Raw genomic sequence first — 17,699 nt, 5'->3', positions numbered from 1 at the left:
TGCTTTTTAAAGGTGTTTTCTTCTCTTGATACCCCAAAAGTTGCCTGTCTGCACAGGCCAAGTTTACTGGAGTGAAAATTTGATAAATATTTTGCCAGTGTAGAAAAAGTTTTACATTTCCCATTGAGAACTAGATTGCAGTAAACCTTTATAGTTCAACAGTATATGCAGCAATTTCACGGTTGGATGTCAGCATTTCTCTGTCTCTCTTGTTTTGTTTTTGTGTTATGGTAATTCCTTCCTGGTGAAAGACAACATTAAATGATCAAACACTACAAATGTTAAGGGTAGTTGAAGCAAGATTAGTGCGAAGAGTTAACATTCTGAGATAAAAGGGTTTGATGCCAAGAGTCTGATTAGTACCCAGTCCTATCAATTACAGGAAAAAAAGAGTAACAGGATATGACCTAACCCAGGGGCGTCAAACTCATTTTCACCGGGGGCCACATCGGCCTCGCAGTTGCCTTCAAAGGGCCAAATGTAATTTTAGCTTCTGCTACATTTATACAGTCCTAAAATTACATTTGGCCCTTTGAAGGCAACTGCGAGGCCGATGTGGCCCTCGGTGAAAATGAGTTTGACACCTCTGACGTCACCAAAGGGAAATGAACATAGCTGGCCCGTGCTGTGCATTTTACAATAGATAAAATTCAGAGCAACCCTGCAAGTTTTAAGTGTATGTACTCTTATTGCTTTTATCGCTTATGTTAAGCTTACTAAGGAAGCTATGTTGTGCCATGGCAGATGTAATATTCTTCCCGTAAATTATAGCTGTTCAGCACTTTCACTGATGCATTCTGTAAAGAATGTTCTCCTCCAGGTATACCAGAAGAGAAGATGGGGTGATGTTCACATTATTTGCAGGTGCATTGTCTGCTTTTCTTTTGGTGCAGCTGGAGCTTGAAAGAATCATTTAGGTTGGAAGAGACCCTCAGGATCATCGAGTCCAACCATAACCTAACTCTAGCACTAAACCATGTCCCTAAGAACCTCATCTAAATGCCTTTTAAACACCTCCAGGGATGGTGAGTCCACCACTTACCTGGGCAGCCTGTTCCAATGCCTGACAACCCTTTCCGTGAAGAATTTTGCAGGCTTTATACATGCTTTTGGTGGAGTTTTTTTCGTGTTTTTTTTTAAAAATAAAGTGTTAAATTCACCAGTTTTATCCCCTTGGTGTTTTACTAGCAATACTGAAGATAGAAATTCCAGTCAGCCTGCCAGGTGAAGTCTCTTAAATAGCAATGTGGTTTTGAAGGGGAAAGAAACACCAAAAAACCCACAACATTGCTCTTAAAAACAGGTAGAATATTTGGCTCTACTCTTAGTTTTGTACAGCTCTTGAGGTACAAAATGGAGAAGTAATCTTGTAATCCTTTTGCAAAATTTAACATAACTGGAATTCCTTGAGAGAGATGAAAAGAATCTGTTCCTTTTATTATTTTTCTGGTTTATGTATCTGTTAAATTACCCGTTCTGGAACTGAAGTGTTTGTTCTACATCAGCACCTTGTGCTGCTAATGACAGTACAGCTTTTTATAAACAGGTATTATATAAAGGGTAGGCATTTAAAAGGCTTCACATCTATTTTATTTTTGTCCCTTTTGAAGGCTCTCCCGTCACTCGTTTAAACCAATAGTCCTGTTTGATTAATTGTTTGAATAAAGGGAATGAATTGATCAGTCTGATGCTGAGTAGCATAACTGATAACACTTCATTGTGAATTCCCTCTTTTGAAGAAACTTGGTGCTGGATAAAAGTTAAGAACAAATCTTAAAATGAAGGTACCATTTTTCCTGAGTGTACTGAAGGAAGGCCTGGCATCAAAATCATGTTACGTGCCTTTTGATTATTGACTTGGCCTGTTAAAACATGGCATTACTGTAGAGTTCTAGTTTTGTCCTTGTAGCCTGAGAATGATTGGAGGTTTCTGCAAATATTCTTGAATGGTTATGGAAGCTGCAAATATCTGCTAAGTCGAAACCTCACTGGAATGCTTTGGCAATGTGTGCCCAGGCACACTGGGCTGTAAATAAAGGAGAGTGACTTCTCTGGGACTTTTAACTTTCCATTTAGCTATAGCTTTATTCAGCATAACTGTAGATAAGGATAGCAGCAAACAATCATTTGAAGCTTAAAGAACATTTTTAAATAAGCATCAAGGCATTATATTTATTCTGAAACTGTTTTATTTTTAGGGAATACTGTTTAATTGTATTGCCTGTCATGCATTGCCACACTGCAAGTGTGTTCAGAATGTACCCAATATGCAATAATTGACTTGCTGGTGGTAGTTTTCAGGAAGAATCAGAGTCATATCTTTTTGTTGTTTGTATCTTTTTGTTCTGTTGGCTGCAGAAGGTTGGTCACATCCACAAGCTGTGCTGACTTGGAACTTATACGACTAACAGATAGAAATTTTTAGTAAAGGATGGGAACTTTCTGAAACAGAGCAGTGGCTGAAAGACTGGAAAGTTTACCTTTAAGCAGCAGGTCATATTTTTGTGAGGAAGATCCTTTCTCCCGCTTCTTACTTACAGCATTTTTGTGGTGCTGAATGCTGAGTTACAAAATGGCTAACTGGGTTTGCAGATAAAGTCAAATTTGTAATTCCTGTTTCAAGCTGCTGCAGAGATTGTAGAAGCGGGAGCTTCAGGGCTGTTGGAGGGAAGTGGATGGAGACCTGGGCTATTCAGAGTTTAAGGCAGGTTTCTGGTGGGGTCAGACCAGAGTGGGGGAAGGCTTGCAAAAACCTTGGGAGGAGCCTGTCCCTGCTCTGACAGATCAAACTTCTCAGAGCATTGTGCAAGGAGGGACAAAGCTGGCCAGACTCAGTCCAAGGGCCAGAAATGCTGACAGCTTTGAGTGGCTGAGTCTTAGCTGGCTTTTCAGAAGAATCTGGTTTTACCTTTCTGTTTTGAGATTCTGGCTGGGTATGATATCAGGTAGCAATGCTTTTCCTGGACTACTTAAAGAAGTTAATTAAAAAAAAAAAAAAAAGAAAAAAGGTTGTGTGAATGTGAACCTAATACAGAAATATTTCAACCACCTTTGCAGTGGAAGACACATTTGAAATGTACAGCGAGGATAGCTCTGATGTATTGACAGTCATCAATGACTTTATCTGTTTATCATACACTGTCTAACCTAGAGACAGTTTTTGATCTAGCTCACCACAGATGTAGAGCTGGTAGTTATCAAACTATGAGGCTTTCTATAATTATTTGTGTATTTTTGGTTGGTTGATGTGCACCACTGAATGATTCAAAGCAGTGACTGTGGTGCTGATGTTCCATAAATAAGCCAAGATACAATCTGTAAGAAGAAGAAAGTTTGCACTTTCTAGAATGAGTGAAGAAGTGATTTTTTTATGAGGGAGGGAAGATCATAACAGAATTGTTTGTGCTTGAAGCAGAATGCATCTTTCTTACCATTCATGATACTCTTTCAGATGCAGGCCAGTGTACAAAAAAAGAATTAAAAATAGCTCTAGCATACCTTCTAAGAATAAAACGTTCAACTTTCTGTTGTTGCTGTGAGTTAATACAGAATATGATAATAGGGCTTATTTTGTGGAAAAAGGGAAAGAGACAGACAAAACTGTACCAGGTTTTCAGCAGTAACTTCATAGAGCTCTGTGGACTGACAGCTGTTTCAGAAATGGTGTTTATGAAGGTTTATTGTACAGAACCACAGCCTTATGTATTGTCAGGCATGTTGCAGATGATCTTTATTCTGAGAAGACAATTTTTTGTTAAACAAGGTATGCTTTTGTCTTATGCCATATTATTAGCGTGTTTCAGATAGTTGTTTGTTACTACAAAGTCAAAGGTTAACTCATTGTCTGCTTTTCACTTCAGAAGACAAAGGACAAAAAACCCAGAAACCAGATATTAAATATTAAAAATGTACCAAAATCAGGTGTTTATTTTTAATTTTTGACAATATATCATTTTTTACTGTGATGATACTACAATTATTTTGGGAAGGAGTACTCTATACATTGGCTTGCTGCTTTTCAGTCATATATGACCCAGGTATATTCAGTCAGTAATTCCCTGAGCTGTCTTTTGGATGAAATATGTCATATGCCTATTTAGAAAGATTAGGAACATGCATATATTCAAACATCGTGCTCGGCTGCAGAAATTTTTCTGGATACTTAGCATTTTCTTTTTTCAAAAGCTTGTTTTTCCTCCTCTTGTGTTTTAGATATTGATGAGTGTGAAAACGACTTCTACAATGGAGGTTGTGTCCATGAGTGTATCAACATTCCGGGAAACTACAGGTGTACATGCTATGATGGGTTCATGTTAGCCCACGATGGCCACAACTGTCTTGGTAAGTACTGAACGCTGGCGAGAATGTTTCATTTTAGGGCTATGGTAAGAAGACCTGATCTGCTTGCTGCATTTTGTCATCTGATGTGTTTTTGGTAAGGATTTGATCCACATCACACTGAATAAGTTCAGATCTGTCCATTGACTCTGGTGTGGTTCAGAGCAGAGCCTTAAAGTTGGCACTCTTAATCCTAACATACAAAAATCAGTTTGCTCATCTTTAACATTGCTAAAAAAAAGCCCTGATGTCCATAGCCTGTTCTGGGTGTTTGGGCTTCTTTTTTTCACAAAAGTAGTTGTCCCATCCACTTAAATATATTTTGTCCGTTTCTTCCAACTTCTGTAGTTCCAGTCATATCTTTAAAGCTCCCCTTCCCCCTTTTTCCCTTTTAGGCTAACATAGTTCCAGGATATTCTATATGAACTTGAATTACAGATTGTTAAAAGTGCAAGTGTGTTGAAGGAATACTTGGACAATAAAACAGGGCAGAAGAAACAGTTACCTGTAGTAGCAGTTTACAAACCGTCCACTAACTGTACAAAGCCATGTGCAGCAGTCTGAGGATTTGGGGATATGTCTTTGTTTTGGTTTTGGTTTGCTTTTTGAATTAAAGTCCATTGCTCTGGTTTAAATAGGTTGAGTTTTTCCTATAAGCTAAAAAAGTATGTATTTTATTTTGAAATTTCTTCACACCAGTTATCTGGAAATGAACTTTGACTGCTATATCCAGTTTCCCATACCTGCTTACTTGGTAGTTATTTTAGCTAAATCCTAGTGCCTAGAGACTATCTTTCTGAATATTCCCAACAGAAATGCAATGTCCAGTGTTTGGTACACTCCCAAGTTCATTTCAAGGTGTCATTTACTAAACAGTTTGGAAAGGGTGTATTTCTTCTGTGTCACGCAGCACCTTTAGCAAAAACTGAGGTTCTTTGCAATAAAAGTCAAGAAATAGGTAGTGAACCAGAAATAACGAAGTCCAGTAACACCAGTCTGCACTGACTGAAGCCATGGAACAACTTGAATTTCTGAGCAAGAATTTGGTTAGCCTTTCAGTACACGTATTTCCTACTGGGTTCGTTTTCAAGCTGAATAATATTTGTTCAGATGGATTATATATCCTGACCATTGACAGGCTTTTGACTCAAACTTCCAAATTTCATTTGTTATAGAACAGACTAAATAGATTTATTTGCCACAACCCGAGGTGGTTAAATGATTAATTGTGCAAGAGGTATTTCTTACACAAAGAGCAGCCAGCCATTCATTTTAGAATGAAAGGAAAACTCTATTTATACTCATGTTCATAAATATATCTCAATAAAACAGGACACAAACATAATCAAATAGTTCAGCTATTTGGAATTCAAATAGCTGTGTGTGTACATTGTTTCAAACAGCTTGATATTTTCAACTTTGTTTCCACATGATCCCCACAGGTTAGCAAGTAAGTTAGCAAGTATGAACAGCAAAAGGAGTGACCTGGTAAATGATAAACCTTTCAGGAGCTCTCTGACATTTATTTGGACACCTGCTGTCTGTGCTGTTGCTCGCTGGTCATGAAGTGTACAGGCTGGATCTACAGACATAGCCAGATTTCTGATTTTCTTTTAATTCATCTTTATTCAGCCACTTGGGTGGGGTTTTTTTTGGGGAAAAAAAAAGAAGTCTACAAAAATACCAACAATTGTGCTTAACGGGTGGCTACAGTTGGAAGTATCGATCCGAAGCTTGCCAACAGATCTTTCAGGTTTTTTAGAATGAGCGTCTGCCCACATTCATAGTCTACTCTGAGCTGACTTTCTGTGTTACCCCAAAAATGTTAGGAACCATGTTGCTTCTAGAAGTTCAGTGAACTCCCTTTCTCCCGGTGTGTGACTGTAGGACACTAAAATGGGTCACAATTGCCCTTCTAATTTTGAGACCACAGACTGGGGAAGTTTCTATTCCTCAAATGCAGATTGAATATTTGCAACTAATGAATGGTCTTTGATATATCTCAGTAAAATAACTGCTTTTACTTAAAGGCACTGAAAAGAAAATCAAGGGACATTCCTCTTTTTTCCTCTCTTTGAGTGTGTTTACTGAGGACAGAAGTGTCTGGTTGTAAGGTCTCAAGACTGAAGTTTTTAATCCTGACAGTAGCCACGCAAATCTTGCCATGACTGCCTCTCGTGTGCTGACTCAGATTTTGGACAGCATTGCTAGAAAAGAGAGAATTTCATTTTTCTGTCATCATCTTGCCCCTTGCTGGCTGTGGACATTATCAGTTAAACTGACTGCTGGGGTAGCCTGTTCATGCCCATTAGCACAGTACCAGTTTTGAAAAGGGGGACGTTCTAGTCTTGTCCCTTCTAGAATAGTTGTATTTCCCTTTGCTTTTGCTATCAGAAATGTATAAATGGAGTTGGCTGTTTTTTAGAGGACACAGTGAGGTCTCAGATCAAAAACAAACCTTGTATTTGTGCATGTTTAAATTAGGATTTCTATAACCTTTTGGAACATTTTTCCAGCATGTAAAACTTGGTTCATTTATTCCAAAGAGATATGTATTTTTTTCCCATGAGGTAATCAGGCATTGAAAGCAATTAAAGTTTTGATGAGTCCACTGGTTTCTACCTGTTCTTGCTTTTTGAGAAACTACTGATTTTTCATGGGTTATAAGGAGACAAAGAACTCTCACAAGATTAGTAATAATGTTTTTCACCTTTCAGCGCACTCTTTTACTGTTTGTTTGGGTTTTTTCCCTTCTTCTTCACCCCCCACCCCCCAACCTCTATAGGACTTTACAGAACTGTCAAATTGAAAATTATTAGTTAGGTATTGCATCATATATTCTCTGTATCAAGTTTATGTTCCTCTTAGAAAAGGCATGTAATATTTGATCAACATGCTGAAATTAAGTCACTATACACATTAAGTAGGGCTGTAGTGAACCTTGTATAGAATTATGTAATTTCCATGGAATTTGTAGATGAGCCTATAAAATTCACAGTAGGTTGATTTTGAAAATGCTGCGTGAACCGTCTCTCATGCAGCACCATGGATGCTTATGTGCTTGGATAGAAGATTTTCTTGGAGTGACCCAGTGTGAGGCTACACTTTTCCAACTTCTCTCCTTTCGCCTTCCAGGCATTACTGTTGGGGTCCATTTGGTCAGCATATGGGGAGCCAGGCAGCAAGAACTCTTAGGGGCAATTTGACTGTCTAAACACAGGAGCCTCATGCCAGTGAGAACACCCTGCAGCTGACAGATGTGATGTGAGATCTACAGGAGTAGACCTGGAGTGTGAGGTGAAGGCTGGATGAGATGATACTAGGAATCTAAAATGGCATCTGACTCCAATGTTTTGACAGTTGACGTGCTCTCACAGTGACTTGGGCCGTGTTTTATCACACACACATCACCAGAGATCTTTGCCTAGTGATTTCAGATAGAAGGCCTAGGGATGAGACCCCACAGAAGTTCAATGATAGTCCTATAGGCCATCCAGGAACCTTTAGGAAACAGGTTGTAATGGACAAGAGTGCTATATCGGGATTTCTGCATCTCTTGCTTGACTGAAGTCTGTCCAAAATATTAAGCCATCTCTTATTGACCGGGTTTACATTCCTCAAGCCTTCACCGGATCTCTTTCTAATAATGCCAGTATAGCAAGATCATGACAATCTTCTTTATAAATAACAGACTTGGAGCATTCACAACTAATTAGAGCAGGTACAGTTGCAGGTTGTTTTTTCCTGAGTACTTGTTTCAACATTTGTTTCTTTCCAATCAAATTAAATTTCCTATTTATTTATTTGTTGGGAGGAGGTGTTTGGGTAAGAATTCATGGTTAAAATTTCTACTGGAAAATATCCAAAACTGTCCTCAGGGAAACTTGACTTGCTCTCTATTTGACATTTTTATTGAGGAATTTCTCAAATATAATGTTAAATGACACCACAGGGAATTCAAACTATGATGAGATCCTTGTCTGGCTAAAAATAATTTATTTTAGCACTGTAATAACTTTAAATAGCAGTAGTTCTTTCTCAAAATTGTGCTAAATTCTGCTCAGTGGATGCAAGACTAATATTTGGTCTCCTGCAATAGGTTTTCTTTATCCTTCATTTGAAACCAGTCATGAAATATGTTTTCCACTCTCATATATGAAATACCAGTCTGTTTTTTTTATAAGCAATTAGCTCACTGGTCCAGATGTTCTTTCCTGTTTGATGATTTTTCTCAATGATCTTACTGATAAATTAGTTTTTCCTTCTTTATGTCTTTCACATCCTATCAATTTTCATTCTCTTTTGCCTTTAAGAGAGATTATGACATAACTGATCATCATTCCTATAATGTGCCAAACACTCTACCCCCCTCATTTGCAGTAAATCTTCTCAGCTATCTGGTAAAATCTGTGCTACAGAGAATCAGTGGATAAGGCTTATGCTTTTAAAGCTGGTTATTCAAATTATACTCCCTGCTCTGATTCAGCATGCCACTAATGACATGTTTCTCATTTGCCTAGTGTTTTTTTTAATTTATTGGTTTAATATTAAGTAATAAGAAAGGACTTTTGCATATATATGTAAGTGCATATATGTAAGGCCTCTTTGGCAGCTGGGATTAGTTGTATTCTGTCTTCACATCCTCTTGGAGGCTTTCAGTAAGACAGGTAGCAGAGGAGGTAGATTGATTCTGGTTTTATAAGCCTGGGTATTGTACGAGGTGAGAAATGTGATAGACGGGGATGACATAGAGAAGACATGAGAATTTGTCTTCCTTTTCAGTGGGAGTTTCTGGGGAGCTTGGCATAGCTGCCACTGTGGTGACTCCAGAATGTACCCAGGAGGGTAAAAGGGAATATCCTCGGGTTTTCAGTTTACTCTCAAACTATTGCAGTAGAAATTTTCATATGGTAAGAACCCCTCTGCTCCTACAGTAGCAGTAAGGCTTCAGTTGGTGGAGGACTGTTCAGTTTAGGCCATTGCACTTGGATGAAGCCAAAAGAGAGCAATGAGAATAATGAGTGATCTAGAGAATACAGAATCACTGAATACCTCAAGCTGGAAGGGACCCATGAAGATCATGAAGTCTAACATGGCTAATGCCAGAAGAATGAAAGAAAATATGTAGTTTTCTTATAGGGAGTAGAAGAAGAAAAATAAGACTCATTAGTCATAAAATTCAGAAGAGGCTACTTTGAAGAATTAGATTGTTACTCTCTTATTTTTTTATCCCAGACAAAGCAAATGAGGTAGCACAATATTATTTGGTTACTACACTTGGGAAATTCACAAAGCGTGTTGAATCATTTTTCATTTCTCGTGAAGGACTCTCAAGTGACGAATCATTATCTTACATTAATCTCTCTCCTACTGTATAAAAATGTAAGCTTCCTGGGAGAGCATTGTGTGCCGTGTTGGTCTGAAGCATCACCAAAGAAAAGAGTTCTGAAGCTTATCATGGATTACTAAATATTGGGATTTATCCCGGAAAAGCTTGCTAGAAACCTTGCTGAAAGCAGTTCTTGCTGATATTCCTGACTAGGTCTTACAAATTTATTCTGCATCTGAAATTAGGAAGTGGAAGAGAGTACCATAACTATTTGGATGAGAAAGCAGGGAGCCTTGCTTTGCAGAATTTCCTTGCCAAAGGGCTCAGGTATCAGCTGGTGCTTCAGCTGTTCCAAGCCTTCTGGAATTTACCTATCTCTGATCAGAATGTGAAAAAACGGGGAAAAAGGAGTGTATAAGAAAAATATGTAGCGCCAAAAGCTGACTGTCAAGTGATTCTTACTGGACAAAAACATGTAATACCTACTGCACATGCTGCGCTTCTCTTTTTCCTGGAGGCAGAATTTTTGTGTACATATCATTGTGGAATTCTTCCTAAAGAATTGACAGAACTGTTTTCTGTTTTCAAACCAAATCTGGGTGTGAAAAATATTTCATGTTAAAGAATGAAATTGCATGGAGTGATTATTTTCTTTTGCTTTTCTGTTCAGATATAGATATGAATAGCTATGAAGTGCTACTCATCTCTCCTTTTGTGTGGCTTTAAAAATCTTCTCCATAGCTCTGATTTGTCATAGTCCCTTTTTAATAGGGGGTAAGCATTCCTTTTTTTTTTTTTTGTAAAAACACTTCTTGCTTCCAGGTTGCACGCATCTTAACTCTTTTTTTTTTTCTGATGATTAGCATAGGTTTCATGAAGTTTTCTGCTCTTTTTAATTTCTCTGGCTAGTAAGTGTGCTCAAGAAGGTTGTAGACTCTTCTTGGAAACCATAGAAAATATACAAAGGAGCAAGGACAAAAAAAATGTATCATGATATATTCAGAGACTTATTTATTTTATTTATAGGTTTTTCTGTGGTATTAGTTGCTGTGGCTTAGGAACATATGTGAACACCTTGTAAATACTAATAGATTTGTCCTCAGAAAGTCCTGTAAGGAAAAGAAGTATAATTCACATTTTTTTTTTTAATGGATGAGGAACCAGGGTAAGCAGATTAAGTTACTTCTCAGTCTTAACACAGGATGTCTGGATGTCTGCAGCATAGCTAAGAATAGAATCCTCACACTTCTGAATCCCTGCTTACACAGTCTTATTTTGAATATTCTGTGTAACTTTGGTTTCTCTTACAGAAGAATAACAATTACTAAATTTGGACATCTATAATGTGATATCTCAGTTAATTCTCTTGTATGTCAGTTCTCCTGAAAATAACTACAGAAGTAGATTTTGATGATCCAGTATATTTTATGGTTCGGCAGCAGTTAATCCTATGTCTGATTTAGAAGAGTCCTGGGAAGTAGAGTGAACTTCTGATTATAAATCATATTGAAATTGCAATTACTAGTGTGCATTATAGATTCTGTGAAGCTCTCTGCAAGAGCTGAATGTTCAGTACAGTAGACAGAAACACAAGCACAGTGTCAGCTCTCAATTCAGTAGCAAAGAATTGAATAGCAACATCCTGGTCATGTCCACAATCTTGCAGGTGTGCTTTGGGCAGAAGCCTAATTTTCCAGCCTGAAAAACAGACATTACTGTTTTATTGGTCTATTCTCAAAGGCTATTTTGCATTTCTTGACAAAGTGACTAAGTCACGTGGAACACCCTGTGGGAAAGGAGAGGCAGCACTTTCTCCAGAGCAACTGAGCCTGCTCCAGGTGTGGTACTCATGTGCCTGTTCTGATAGGTGGAGCAGAGTGACAATCCCAGCGAGGCATTTGGGAGCCTGCAGCAAAAGGAGAAACTTCTGAGACAAACCAGGCCTGGATGTTCACCGGCTTTGAAGTAACATCAGCCTGTTATAAAATGGGCCTTGGGATCCCAAACCAGTATGAAAAGCAAGTTTGTGTTTGAAGTCACACAATTTCTTTTCTTTTAAGGTCTGAGGTTAGTATCTAAACCCAAGTTCCTGTCTTGCAGTGCTCCTTTAAAATCTGTTGTCGTATTTGAAGAGAAAGGGTGGTTTTAACTCTGGCATGTAGACTTAATTCCTCACTGGGTAGTAGTAATCTATGATCTGACTCAGATGACAACAAGGACATTTCTATGTACATACATGTGTGTAGATCACATTGTATTGTTCATCCTCCTTCAGTGAATGTTCCAGTGCTCTGTGTTTGTTTTGTTTTTTTTTCAAAACAACCCCAAAACAGTTAGAACCCTGAATCTACCTATTCCTTCCCTTCTGTTTGTCTGAATGTATGCACTGGGATAGGGGATTGTGACCTAATCTACCTATCAGTGTGATGTGGGAGGAGAGTTGCAAGTGTATGAGAAATAATTTCTAAAGCTCTGACATGTAAAATGTCAAGAAGTAGTAAATAACTCATTTAAGATTGCATAATCACTGCTATGGTTAAAGAGACCAATGTCTTCCTTTTAATTTAGCTTTATTTTTCTTTTCTCCAGACAGCTGTGCACAATGTGTAGCTTACTTGAACTCCAAATGAATGCTTCTGTTACTGTTGTTTATTTTTCTTTATGTTTCCCAACAGTTCAAGTAGATATTTTTTTAATGTGAACATTTTAAATATAAAACTAACCAGCTTTTTGAAAGTTGTTTTTAGTTTCATAAAAACAAATATTTTAAAGAGAAGCTGAAAAATGGTCAATTTTCTTGGCTGTCTTCCAGTTTTCCTTGCCCTTCTTTCCTAATTCCAAGAGACTATTAGGTGAGCTGACAGTTAAATATTGTCCTACTCTAGCACATCAGCAGGGCCTCTAATAATACTATCAGTCATAAACTCTCTTCCAGATTTTCATGGTTGCTAATCTTAAACTCCTTGGCAGATGGAAGAGGGTTGAATAAACCAAATAGCCTTCTTTTCATAACTCTTCATTTTTATTAAAACACATGTAAAATTATGGTATTTTTGTAGAGAAAGCTATTAATCTAAATCTTGAAGCTCTTACTCATTTCCAGTGATTCCAGTCAGAGTTTTGCTTGAGCAGACCTTCAGGATTTGGCAGTTGTTTTATGTCTTAAGAGAAGGAGGCCAGACTCCCAAATCAGGGCTCAGTGGTTGAGTAGCAGAGATCTGTTCTAAATGTGAGGGGCCTAGCCACAGGATGGGAATGGGGCCCTATATAAGACGTATTTACAGACAGCATGAAAAGTGTCAAAATGCAAATTCTAACAGTAGATGCATCTGTATGCTTTGAACCTTTATGTGTTCTGAATTTCTACAGTGACTGGCAATGATTGGGTCCTTGGAGCACAGTAAGAACCTTGGGATTAGAGGATCCGTGCAAAGGGGAGCTCAGAGGTATTAAGCTACTGAACCTCCCCCAGACAAGCTGCAGTGGGTGCGTGCACAAATATCCACACTGCATATTTCACAACTGGCTGAGTTTCAGTGATAAATATATTCTTTCAGGGTAAAAAACTTGAGTGCATTTTTTGAAGTTCTTTGTTTTTCAGATGCAAGCCTAAATGACAAAAGAAAGTTACTTTCTGATGTATTGCTTTAGCAAGCTAATTTTTACTCTATTACTGTTTTCAGATCTTCAGTTAGTCTTGCTTGGTCTGTACATTAGATGAAAGATAACAGCTGTGATTCATCACAGCACTTTAAAGTATCCAGTCTTTGTGGTAAGGTGGCACGCATCAGATTTTATAACATGTACTACTATTCTACAATGCCTTCCGCTAACTCGTGATTAGGTGCTGAGCAAGTATGAATAGCTAGGATGATAAATGAATATTCTATAGACAATTCTGTATTAGATGTTTACATACAACTTCTGTATATATGTCTTTACTTCCGTTACTTGGTTACCTGCATCTTGTGAGAGTCTTCATGGGACAAATGCTAGTAGACAATCGTAGAAATAAGTTAAATCTCTCTTTCAGTATGGGACTATAATATGTTGTTTCTGATGATCTTCCTCTTCTGAACATCACATTCAGTTTTATGGCATCTGGTAACTGTAGAAATGTCCAAACTCTGAGCCATTGCAGCCTCCTCTCTTTAGGCAGGTTCCATGATGGACAGATGAGAATCGTTATTATGGTGTTTGCATACAAGTTTGAAAACATTTAATGACCAAGAAGTGAAGCCCTACATTTCTATAAAGTTTATGGAGCCCTCAAATTAAGAATCACTTACTTAAAATGTCCCAAGCTGTGCTTTAGCTGGTAGAATGTTAGTGTCTGCACACAGGCCATCTATCTGTACTCACCTTGGAGTCACTGGAGAGAAACAGGTATTTTGTGTGTGTGTGACTGCCCTCATCATAAAATACATATATACTGTAGCTCAGATGAACTGCTCCCTTTTTTTCATGGGTGCAATCTCATGGACTTCAGTTAATCAACACTTTCAAAAATAGGTTTGTGGCTGTCAGAAGTTTGGGGCCCAAAATTGGAGACTAATTTTGAAAATATGTCCATGTTCACTTTTGAAATCCAATAAAAATATGAAATTGTCATTGTGGTTGGTGGAAAAGCCTCCGATATCCAGCCCTCTCTGAGGCCGGGATCTGAACACACTGCTTTTCTTATCCTGCTTTTTCAATTTCTGTATCTGAAAGTTTCCCCCTTCAAAAGTACTCTAATGTTTGGTCACCCCACATTAATCTTTTGAGTTCAAATGAGATATAACTTTCTTTACATCTTAATTTCCCATATGTTTGCTTTCTTAAGCCAATGTGATCTGAGAAATACCAAAACAAGTGAGAGTATAAATCAGCGTAGGCCCAAGGTTTTTTGTTAGGTATGGGGAAATAATCAAAAGTGTGGAATAAATCTTGTTCGCTGTCAACTGTAAAGTTGGATTCTCAGACTGTCATAATAAATTAAGAAGCTGGGAGCTATGTGACAGCAGCATCAATCTCAGTCTCTTGTTTCTGCAAGTCTTCTTGTCTGAGTCTTTTTTTTTTTTTTTTTTTTTTAAATACTTACTCCCTGGAGGAGGTAATCAATCACAGTAAAGATTTCTCTACATGGAACACTCAGGAAAGTAAAGAATAATCTGCTTAGAGTGTGAAGTTAATTTGTATAAGTTAAATTTGTTAAATCCCATATAGATGCTCTTATTTGGTCTGATATGGCTGTAGATGCCTGTGTCTTAGTTCAGCAAAGAGTTCTATTCGCCATTATTTATTCTGCATCCTTATTGTTTTATCTTGTTTGCATTAGTTTCGTATCTTTTGTCAGTTCATCTTAACTTTCTCATAGTAGCAAATTTCTAAGCCAGTGTTGGCTAGATTGGTGTATATCTTAAGAGAAAAATTATAAAATATATTAAAATTAACAAAAGCTTTGGAAGCCACATTGTGTTTAGTTCTTACTTAAAGCACGAGTGGGTGTGTATTCACGTGAGGATGCAGGGGTTCAGCCTGTAATGGGTGTGTTTACCAGTCAGATGTGTGTGTCATTCAAGCCATCCCTTGTAGAAAGGTGCCTTTGTCAATCCTGGAAATTACACAGATCCGGTTAAAACACTGAATTCATATGGGTTACAAAAAAAACATCAGACAAAGTAGAGAGCAGTGAAGTTGTCTGGTCTCTGATTTCAAATATAGCCACTGTCATTATACTTTGCTTAGAACACAATCACTTCTTGGCACTGTTGGTTTATGATAAACAGTATAATTTATACAGCCATAGAATAGCCATTGGAAAGAATAGCTGCTGCATGATTGCTTACTGTATTAGAAAATGAAACCAAACTCTTTTGCAGTATGAATGAGTACCAGATGAAAGGTTGGTAATGATTTTCCTTGTTAAGTAGATTCCAGGGTTTCGGCTTTCTGTAGTGCCTTGTTTTTACTGTCCAATACTTTCCATGAATTACTGCATCTTGATCTTTACCCTTTTGACTTCAGCATACAATGTGCAAACTTAAAAATTTGAATCAGACTACAGGACCAATATAGAGGATGCGTTTTATTGCTTCCGTTACCTTCTGCAGGCTTCAATCCAGATCGTTCTCAAGTATCTCAAAATATTCCCTGTGTACACATTTCTTACTGGAATTGTATCAGAGCACAAGATGTAGTTTTGCATAAAAGAGGGGCAGGAAGTATTATAACGTGGACTAGTTAATGGTAGCATATTTTAAAATTACTTTGTGATTACTGTAGCTAATATCTGAATAATAATAATAACTCATTAATGAAACAGTAATTGAAAAGTCTCTTAACAGTTTACAAGAATGATTGGTTAGAGAATGTGGAAGGTTTAGGAATAAAGCGGAATTTATTATTAAGAGGCCTTATGGGATATGAAAATAAATGTTTGGAAACAATTGAAATGTACTTTGTTAAAGAAATAAGGCTGGAGTGGACCTATGGTATTGTGCTGTAGGACAGGAGCAGAAATGCGAGTCAGGGCAAAGCTTTTCCATTCCATCGTAACAAAAGAAAATTCGAACTGAAGAGAAAGTTGCTACAGCACTATTAGGCTACAATACAGCCTCTTCAGCAGAGCAGTCATACCTTCGTTAAAACAGAGTAGAAGTAGAACTGAAGAGTTCAAAAGAACGGAAACATGTATTTTGTGAATTTATTTAGACAGCAGCATTACAGACACTCCTCAACAAGAGTTAGGCATCCAGAGTTCTGGGAGCCTTTAGCTTTGTGTGTTTAGTGAGTGTGCTTCCCTGGGTACTTTTCCTCTCATAAGAAGAGTTGTGGAGAGAGGACAAGATTTCTGCTGCAGGACCTTGAAACGTGGCTTGACTTTGAAAATTGTGGATATAAAATCGTATAGTTCTTCATGGGCAAAAAAGTGTCTTTTTTTAATTTTAGCATACACCATACAGTTTTTCATGCTATTTTTTTCTTTTATTTGCTCTTGCATGAGGCAACATACTAAACAGAGAAAACACATAGGAGAAGTTTCTTATAATTCCTTTTGACGAAATAAGCTTGAATAGGAAAGAAGTACATTTTCCTATGAGGTTTTTTCTCCTACAGCGTTTCTTCAATGTAATGTGTTTATAAGTGTGCAAGCAACTTGAAAGTGACGTGATCTATTTTTGTGCATCTGAGTTAACAAAAAACACCCCCAAAGTGATTTTTTGCAAGTACTTCTTGTGTGTTTCTATTGTGACCAATATAGGCTGAAAAGTTTTCTGCTGTTGATGACTTATACTGATATATAAAAATACCAGAGTCATATTTTTCAGATACATATTAGCAAATAAAGAGTAGAAATATTTCAGTATTACCTTCTGAAAAATAGTTTCTGGAATTCAGTATCATGAGTATATACATGGGTATATTTAGACTTAACTGGCGAGCTTTAACAACTTCCTTTGAAAAAGTTGAGAAACTTCATTTATTTAATTATTTCTGTTGTTTGTTTTGAAGGCATAACTAAGAAACTGCTTCTGAAGTTAGTCAGAGAGACAATAAAAATTACTAGTATGACAGCTGAGAATGGGTTCTGGATCCTGCTAGTGATTTATAGTGACAGGCTTGGAGCTGCACTCACTGGACAGAGAGTCCAGCTTTTGTCGTGTGACTTAGGAATCACTTAGGGCTGGGTTAGATGAGATGTGAAGCACCCCAGTAGTTTTATGCACACACCAAGTATGAGTCATGATATCTGCTGCCTGTGCGAGTGCAGGGTTTGCTTTAATAGGCTGAGGCTGTCTGTGTGCCACCAAGTGTTAGACAGGACTTGCAAAAACCTCTGAAACATCTTAGGGAAGCCTTAGAGACTGGATTTTACTCACTTTAAAAATGACTGGAAGAACTCCTCCTAACTAGAAATTCAGTATCAGTTAGGTTCTGAAGGGACCGCAGGCTCAGCCCGTTAATGACTGTGCACTGAAAGAATGTGAAAAACTCATTCTTGTACTCTGAAATGACATGAATATCCTGGACTGAGTTTTGCTTTGGG

At 37.6% G+C, this 17,699-nt stretch overlaps 1 protein-coding gene across 9 annotated transcripts in view; it reads left to right on the top strand.

The window, feature by feature from the left end:
- The window catches only part of SCUBE1 (signal peptide, CUB domain and EGF like domain containing 1), a 249,621-nt gene that overhangs the window by 62,522 nt on the left and 169,400 nt on the right, over positions 1-17,699 (top strand). For all 9 annotated transcript variants that reach the window (XM_065050094.1, XM_065050093.1, XM_065050095.1 and 6 more), the window contains one exon: positions 4,213-4,341. In XM_065050094.1, the coding sequence (XP_064906166.1) occupies positions 4,311-4,341 (31 nt within the window). In that variant the 5' untranslated portion in view covers positions 4,213-4,310. The remainder of the gene's footprint in view (positions 1-4,212; positions 4,342-17,699) is intronic.

Source organism: Columba livia, chromosome 1 (assembly GCF_036013475.1).
Source record: "Columba livia isolate bColLiv1 breed racing homer chromosome 1, bColLiv1.pat.W.v2, whole genome shotgun sequence".
NCBI classification, from domain to species: Eukaryota; Metazoa; Chordata; class Aves; order Columbiformes; family Columbidae; genus Columba; species Columba livia.
Note: the sequence above shows the minus strand (reverse complement) of the source record. Positions and strands in the feature narration are given on the sequence as shown.